Below are 9,198 nucleotides of genomic sequence, written 5' to 3'. Positions count from 1 at the left end.
GTAGATTCACTCATTTTGCTTCGTATGTAGTCACTTGTTGAAATATCTAAAAAGACAAATATTTAGAAACGGAGGGAGTACTTTGGAAAGAAGGCACTATTCATTGCAAATTTGCAATACACAGGTACGAGAAATAACATATCAAGCCATATCGCTGCCATGGCCATGACAGTATCTTAACTTAGTGTTTCTCTTGTTCAACATTGATACCACAGGCCTGAAAAACAACCACATACTGGGGAACAATTTATTCAGGGAAAAGAGGCAAAAGGGCAACATGACAAATACTGGTACATCTCCAACGTTTTATTTTCTTTCTTTGACAGTCTATTATTATTGCAATGTTTGTCTCATATCGGTATTTCTGTTGAGATTCAGCGAACCCCGTCTAACAATACAATTATGGTGCAACCACTTGTAATTGATGTATCTTTCATTGGAAGTATTATTCAACAAATATTCCATGGCAGCCTAGGCAGCACTGTTTAACAGACTTCTGTTTATCGCACCCCTCCGTCCAGTGAAGAACCTTGCGTGCCCCTGAGACCATCAAAGATCAAAAGTGAAACAGGAAACTAGTTAGTCTCGTGGGAAAGCAAAACTGAAATACATGTGACTTAAGACCTGTTAAACATTAAGGTAGCTTCTTGAAATCAATTGTGCATATGTTGGTTGTAGCAGCCAGCTGAAAGTGCCTACTTTGAAGTTGACAGCAAATTTAACTGAAATCGGTGAAAAGTCCACAAACTAACTAGATAGATACCTAGCAAGCTGCCCATAATACAAGACATGACAAGATTACCAACACATTAACAGAATTAACAGAAACACATAAGCATTCAAGCCAAGGATGCACTCTCACAGGTCACAGTATTGCTGATTGCTCAGAAGTAACATTACTTGGGAAACACTTAAAAACATTAATTGGGCAACCAATTCTGGAAAAAGATGGGTCAGTTCATAACATCTGATTTAACTAAAAAAATATTTGCATAGCAAATTTCCATTAACAAAAGGTGTAGCCCAAACAAGAAGGTTCGACAAGGAAGACCATGCAAAATAAGTATGCTTGACAGAGAGAAAACCTAACCAACGGGTACTTCAAAACATATTAACAATGTGAAACTAATTTTTTTTCTCGAACTCTTTTCAGAAGCTATGGTGTATATATCGATAATAAACGCATCAATATCCAAGTTCCAGTGCTGCCATGTACCCAGGTTAAGTCCAATTAAAACAAGTGAAGCAGGGGTTAGAAGACTTAACCTAACTGAACACTGGCAAATTTTTAACTGAACTAAAGAAGTGTCTAGCTTAACAAGTAATGATGCAATATAGCCAAATGCATCCCTTTCTTGCAAAGATGCAAGAGCTGGGGCAGTATTAAGGATTTCCACATACTACATATAAAAGGTGTATATTGACTAAATTTATCATATAGAAATTAATCAGTATACAAGGATATTCAGTTCTACTGAAAAATAAGTGTTACACTAGCTGTTGATAGTTAAATTAGTAAATCACCACGGCCCCCTTGGTGCAAACTAAATGAATGCATATTCTGGTCACCACAATTTAAGGTTATTTGCAGGTTATTCTGGGGTCCAGTATCCACATCTACCATGTGTGTCTTTACAAAGAAAGCTGTTTGTAAGAGATAGTTTTTGAGTCCTGTGAGGTGATCCTGGAAAGCTGTTTGTAAGAGATGTAAGTTGTGTTCATGTACTAAATCCTTAGCATGTTTGTAAGAGATGTAAGTTGTGTTCATGTACTAAATCCTTAGCACGTTTGTAAGGATTTAGTACATGAACACAACTTACATCTCCTTCAAGGAAATGAGAATAGCACAATGCTCAATAAGAATGTGGGGAATTGGAAGAGATAGCTTTTGAGTCCTCTAAGGTGATCCTGGATTCCTTCAGCAAGCAAATCTCTGACTAGACGAACCATGGTTAGAGCAAGTGTAAGAAAATGGTGAGGCAACAGAGGCAAGTGCAAGAAGATGGTGAGGCAACAGAGGCATAGCGATTGGTGGGATCTGAGATTGGACCTCCTCAACCATTAATGACAGTGGATAGAAGCAACAACTGGACTTAACAATCATGATTCATCGTGTCCTGCCCGGGTACCTTATGTACATTTATGGTCCTCTTAACTTTAAGTACTGAACCGTATTGTGTGTGAAGTGGTTGTGCTAGTGTGGTCTATCATAATGCAGTAAGCAGTTGAACTATTATTTACTTCTTCCCACACTACTACTCATTTCTACGTTGCTACTTCCTTCACATCTGCAGTATTGCTATTGCTTTCATTGTGCAAACTCTCTTCTCGGTTGCAGTTCATCATATTGACTTCGTCAACTCATCATTTTGTGTAGATACATGTAGCAGATGGCAAGGACCAAGGAGTTCATTTGTTACATGTTGTATTGGATTTTTCTCCATGCATATGCTTTCATGGTATCAGTGTTATTCACACAACATGGCTAAGAACACGTGGGCAGTGAGTTATGATCAGAAACAGAGAAGTACTCTAGGCCCAGAAACCAAACAAATTGTAAACTAAACATGAACCATCTCAACCACTGTACGACATCGTGCCCCTGCCACACCATGTTAATCAGAAAGAGAAATGCCAATGATAACATCACCTCTCCTGGAGTCAAGACGGTAGCGCCTATACTTCCAATTGTCCCAATCATTATTAAGCAAATGGAGGCATTTTCGCACTGATAAACTAAGAAGAGCACCTATAGAATCATATATCTCCCTACTTGGCATCCTAGAAACATGGAAATGCCAATGATAACATCACCTCTCCTGGAGTCAAGACGGTAGCGCCTATACTTCCAATTGTCCCAATCATTATTAAGCAAACAGAGGCATTTTCGCACTGATAAACTAAGAAGAGCACCTATAGAATCATATATCTCCCTACTTGGCATCCTAGAAGCATGTTTCCTACCGAACATGTGATATGAGATTCTTTAATTTTTTCTTTTTCAAATAAGGATGTGTGTTCAATGCGAGAAGTGAGGAGAAACTGTGTGGAAGTAAATTTGATCATTAATTGGTTTGATTAGAAATAATACGAACATGCTAAAAATATGTGTCACTACGAAATAGACAGTAAAGATCAATTGAGTGAACAAACTCAACCCGGGCAACTGATAGACACAATTAGGTAGTTGTTAGTAATGACATGGTCAAACCACGGAGGGCACAAAATACTATCATGTCATGCTTTTCGGCCTAGCAGAAACAATTGCAACAATCCCAAGGCGGAAGAGGCACTCCTAGATAGTGAATTATGTGAGTGACACCAAAACTATATCCTCTCAAAAGTACTTCCTAATGACACAGATAACCTGGTTAGGTGACCCAATTTCTTCTTCTGACTGGCTTGGCAAGTCAAAAGCATAAAATCCTTAACTTGCTAGTCCCACAAGCTCCTAAACTGAGCTTAAGTTTATCTAGTTAGAAATAGGCTTAATCATCTAAAATAATCCACCCCAAACAACAATTGGAATCAGTCACCATTTAATCCCATGTTTAACATTAGCCATAAACAAAAATGTAGCATAAATGTCACTAAAGGTCATCAAAATTAAACTAATTTCATATGTAACATCTGCCATGAGATGTCAGCAAAGGACGTTGAATTTTATTAACAATGGATGCTTTTCTTCAACATTTGCATAACTTATCCAAAATTCTAAACACATTTGCAGAGAAGGGACAAGAAGTTTACAGTTGGAAAATATCTTTTATGAGAAAAATGCATATGCTCAAGCAACACATAGAAAATAAAAGTGGTTATGAACATTTACATCCCTTCAACGGAGAACGGTAGTTAGGTAATTTAACTTGTGCCCCAGTGGCAGATGAACAACCACAAAGAGGACATAACATAATTCACTGGCTTCGGAGAAAAAAAATGCTAACTCAATTAAAACTTCCAACCAGCATAATTCCTAGATCAGATAAACTAGATGGCCATACACACAGAAACATTGTAGAACTCCTGTTGAACCCCAAAGAAACAAATCAAAGAATAATCGTTTGTACTGAAGATGTATGCAACCTATATATCTGCATCGTCGCACAGAAATCATGACACTGTTAGGAGTTTAGATCACGTAACTTAACTTATTTCATGAAGTTGCAAGGAAAGGAGAAATGGTCAATGGGCTCTCACTTCTTATTCCGCCGCTTGCTTTTTGGGGTGCCCCAGCCCTCGAGCTTGGCCACCGGGCAGCCACAGCGGTTGCGGAAGAGCAGGACAGCACGGCCGTTGGGCGGCGCCATCCGGCGGAGCTCTGCGCGAAGGCACTCGTAGTCCGGATTGTTCCCGCTCTGGCCTCCTTTCCACGGCAAGGTCTCGATCTCGCGCCACATGGCGGCGTCAGCGCCGCCAACGGTGCTCCCCCCGCCAGCCCGCACGGCCTCCTCGCTCTGGAGCTGCACGTCGAACTCGAGCGCCTTCCGGAGCCCGCGGCAGCGCGGGTTGCGGCAGCGGCGGCGAGGGAGGCGGCGGCAGGACAGGAAGGCGGCGGTGGCGAGCACCGCGGCGGCGGCGACGTAGGGGAGGCCGGCAGCGAAGTAGGGCAGGGCGGCGGCGGCGGAGGCCAGCGCGGCGGCGGCGGGCGGCGACGCGAGGAGCGGGGAGAGCGAGCGCGAGACGTGGGCGAGCGAGGAGGCGAGGAGGAAGGCGAGGGAGAAGAGCACGAGCAGGAGGATGAGGAGATCGAGCGTGGCCGAGGAGGGGGTGTGCCTGCAGGAGGAAGGCGAGAGGGAGAGGGAGACGTGGCCGCCGCCCCCGCCGCCGGAGTGGGAGTGGGAGCGGGAGGAGGACGGCGCCATGGCTGCGGCCGCGGCGGCGGGGGGCGGGCTGGCGGCGGCGGCGGGCGTGCGGTGGGGGCAGGGGAATGGCCGGAGCATGACGCGGCCGGCGGGGCTGGGGGGTGGGGAATTAATCTGCAGATTTGGGTGACTTGATTAGTCCGGATCCGATACTTTGCTTGCCTTGTTTATCTTCGGGTTGGGGTTTTGGCCCTTTCTGCTCCCACTTTTTCTAATAATCGAGATTGGTTTCTTAATAAGTGTTTCGGGGATTAATTACGGAGGGCTGGTAGTGCTAGTGCCATTCGTAGGCAGATGAGGTGCGGTGGGTGGATCAGGATCGGTCAAGATCGAACTCCTGGCTGGCTGAGGCGCCGCTCCCTAGATTGTTGACCTTACAAAACACGGTAAAGTACACAGAATCACCACGTTTACGACGCAGAAAACCACCATACTTGCGGCACTCCCCTTTAAGAACAAACATTCTTTATGAAAATCCTGATTAACAAAGTCAAGGATCTACGGTAATCAATTTATGATTGGATGGTTATGAAGACAATGGCATTCTCAGCCCACCAGAGTTAGTGATAGACGTGACACCTGTGTTCACAATTTTTTTGGAATTATTTCAGGCCTTCTGATAATATGCAAGGAGATGTTCTGTTGACTATGAAAACTTCTGTGGCGACTCCATCAATCTCAAAAATGATGTGTCAACTCGGTCTCTCGAATGTGCTCATAAGGATAGAATGTGCATGTATACGTTCATAGACATTAGTGTATGTGTGTATATATGAACATCCATGTTTGTACAGTGTTAAAAATAAAAGATCGAGAGCTAAGAGTGCATTGGAATAGGTGTGACTAGCCGGCGACCCAAACATGAAAAATGCCATCTTGTCTTTTTTTTGCGAAAGGGAATTTGTATTACTCAACCAACAGTGTTACAATCAGCAAGAGCCAGCTCAACTGCGATAGAGGGTACGGATCCTAACCAAGTCACGGTTCTACCCTCTGTGCGAGCAAAATTTGCTAAATTGTCGCTAATTTTGTTTTGTAGACGGCTCACATGAGTAATACAAACCTCACGAAGGGAACTGAGATATCTAATCACCTTAACTAAAGACGCATAAATGGATCTATCTTGTCCTTTGTCTTGGATCATCTTCACTGCTACTAGTGAATTCAACTCGACTATAATTGGGAGATCACTTCTCTGAATTGCCAGCTATAATCCTTCCATACATGCGCTCAGCTCCGCCTTCAAAGCTTCACGACATGAGAAGAAGTTCCTGCATGCTGAAAATATGATAGCTCCCCGGGAATCTCTCAGCACCATGCCCGATCCTGCACCATCCGCAGCGAACGACCCATCCGTGTTTAGCTTCACCCAACCACAGGTGGTGGAACCCAGGAGGGCGAAGGCTTCACACACTGAACTGGGTTGTTGAGTAGCGTGCGATCATAGGAAACATTGGTCTTTCCTTTGAGTCGATCCATGTTGGAATTCATTTTGACAGCAATTAAGGATTCAAGGTAACTGACGAGAAACTTCCTGGAAACATCGAGAGGAGGTGGATTCTTCTGATGCACAATCTCATTGCGTATATACCAACATCGCCACAGTGTCATGTGAAGCATGCTTCTTTCAATATCCATTAGGGGCTCCAGCAATTGAAATAGTCATTCCTTCCCTGTGTTTCTAACCTGATCAACATCTGGTAAACTCCAAACTTCTGCCATGTAGATCCATAGCTCGCGCGCTCTAGGGCACCGGCATAATGGATGGAAATTATCCTTGGGTTCAGTACCACTGGGCACATGCTTGTAGTCTCAAGAGTTCTTTTGCGTTTGTTTCTCCATGTTGGTAATGAATCAGTGACTACTCGCCATGTGAATTTCGGGCAGTAGGTGGTACATCAACAGACCAGATGAGTTTCCATACAGGTCTTCGTCCATCTGGAATCAAGCTTGATGTTGTAGCATTGGCCCTATACGCTTCCTCAAAGGCAAATCATATGCACTTTTGACTGAAAACATGCCAGACTTCCCAGGTCCCCACGCCAATGTGTCCTCATCAAGCCTCGGTGACGCTCTTATTATCAAAATTTCATCCACATCACACGGCAGGAAGTAACTTCTCAACAAACCTACATTCCAGGAACCATTATCATTTAACAGTTCGGAGACAAAACGAATGCGGCACCGCCCCTGTGGAGTCACTGGTTTAAAAGAATAAGGCCTTGGTAACCAGTTATCTCTCCACACCCTGATGCTCGCCCCATTGCCAACCCTCCACACAAGCTCTTTCTTTAGGAGATCAAGTCCATGCGCAATTGCTTGCCATGAGGGCGAAGCATTGCTTGGAAAGACAATATCCTCAAGTTTACCCTCCGGGTAGTATTTGGCTTTCATTAAACATGCACACAGGCTGTCCGATCTATCAATAAGTCGCCAAGCTTGACGGGCCAAAAGAGCTTGGTTAAAGAGCCTGAAACCCCAAGCCCCCTTTGCTTTTAGGTTGAAGCAGATGCTCCCATGCCTTCCAATGCACTTTCCTATGGCCTTGTTTTTGACCCCCAATAGAAATTTCTAACCATTCTTGTCAGGTCACACAAACTGAATATGGGAGCTTAAATACACCCATAATGTACGTAGGGAGTGCCTGTGCAACTGACTTAATTAGCACCTCTCTGCCAGGTTGCGTGAGCCATCCATCTCCCCACTGGATTAACCTCTTTGTGAGACTTGCTTGCAAATTCTGAAACCGGCCCTTCGACATCCGCCCATTCGGAGTGGGGAGACCCAGATATTTCTCCTCAAAAACTTGCATAGTGACATTTAAAACTGCTCGAACATCCTCCTGATTTGCACTAGGACATGCATCACCAACCATGATTGAACACTTATTATAATTCAAGCTTTGTCCCGTGGCATTTCCGTAGAGGTCGAAAACCCCCTTCACTTTCATGGCTTGCTCCTATTTAGCTTCAAAGAAAAGCATGGTATCATCTGCAAATAAGAGATGTGAGATCCCTGGTGCCCTTCGACAAATTTTGATTGGCGTGATATTCCCTACATCTACCTCATGCTTCAAGATAGCAGATAGACCATCAGCAATTAAGAGGAAAAGAAACGGTGATAGTGGTTCACCCTGCCGTAGCCCTCGCGGCGATGCAAATGAATCCAAGAGGGTCCCATTTAATCTGACAGAAAACCTCACCAATGTGGCACACGTCATAATCCAGTTCACCCATCGAGGAGAGAAACCCAACTTTTGCATCACTTGCTTCAAGAATACCCAATCAACTCTATCATATGCCTTCGATAGATCCAACTTATATGCACAAAAGCTCATTGTAGGATCCTTTTCTTGCTTTATGTAGTGAATACATTCAAAGGCCACAAGAGCATTATCAGTTATCATTCTCCCAGGGATAAAGGTGCTCTGCTCCGGAGAAACAATACCATCAAGCATTGGCCTTAACCAATTAACCAAGCATTTTGAGATAACTTTATAGATGACGTTACATAAACTTATAGGTCTGAAGTCAGACAATCTTGATGGATTTGGAATTTTGGGTATGAGGACAATAGAAGTTGCATTAACACCCTCTAGCATTACCCCAGTCTCAAAGAATTCCTTAACTGACTTAATGATGTCGTCCCTAAGAGTGCTCCAGTTCCGCTGAAAAAACCTCGCCGGAAAACCATCCGGGCCCGGTGCCTTCAAAGGGCCAATCTGGAATAGGGCATCTACAATTTCCTTCTCAGTAAACGGCTCACATAGCTTAGCATTGTCATCAGCAGTGACCCGAGCCTGTATTAAGTTTAGTACAGGAGCATAATTTAGGTCCGGGTCAGCTGTATATACTGACTGGAAATAGCTATTTGCCAGGGCACTCACTGTGGCCATATCGGAATGTGTTGTCCCATTGTCATCAACAAGCTCACAGATCCTATTTTTTCCATGCTCTCCAAACTGCCTTACTCTAAAAATACTTGTATTATGACCCCCCCCCTCTTTAAGCCAACTTATTCTTGATCTTTGTAACCATAACATCTCTTCCTGGTATAATTAATAACTTGTTCATTTTATCAGTCATCCTTCGGATATCCTGTTTATTCGCATTCATGTTCATCAATTCCTCCAGCTGAGACCTCGACTTTGCTAGCTCACGAGTAATGTTGCCAAACTTCTTGCTCCATAAGCCAAGCGTGGACATTGTCTTTTTCAGAGCTGATTGAAGTTGTTCCAGGTTGTGTACTGCACCTACAGACTCCCATACATCCTTAATTAGCTCTGGTAGTTCATCATAACGTTCCCAAAAAAATTCATACCGGCGCACACATCCAC

The 9,198-nt window shown here is 43.8% G+C and overlaps 1 protein-coding gene across 2 annotated transcripts; it reads right to left on the bottom strand.

Annotated features, from left to right (window-relative positions):
• Positions 1-278: 278 nt before the first annotated feature.
• On the bottom strand, positions 279-5,128 carry LOC123181904 (uncharacterized protein At5g19025). Of its 2 annotated transcripts, none has more exons than XM_044594313.1 (2): positions 4,149-5,128; positions 279-540 (listed from the first exon to the last, which is right to left on the bottom strand). In XM_044594313.1, exon 1 carries the CDS (start codon positions 4,938-4,940, stop codon positions 4,194-4,196), a length of 747 nt encoding a protein of 248 aa, XP_044450248.1. In that variant the 5' UTR covers positions 4,941-5,128; the 3' UTR covers positions 279-540; positions 4,149-4,193. The 2 variants fall into 2 exon arrangements, with proteins under 2 accessions (XP_044450248.1, XP_044450247.1); XM_044594312.1 differs by having other exon boundaries at positions 4,198-4,979.
• Positions 5,129-9,198: the final 4,070 nt, after the last annotated feature.

Source organism: Triticum aestivum, chromosome 1D (assembly GCF_018294505.1).
Source record: "Triticum aestivum cultivar Chinese Spring chromosome 1D, IWGSC CS RefSeq v2.1, whole genome shotgun sequence".
Lineage (NCBI taxonomy): Eukaryota > Viridiplantae > Streptophyta > Magnoliopsida > Poales > Poaceae > Triticum > Triticum aestivum.
The sequence above is the reverse complement of the archived record's forward strand: the minus strand, read 5'-3'. Positions and strand labels throughout refer to the sequence as shown.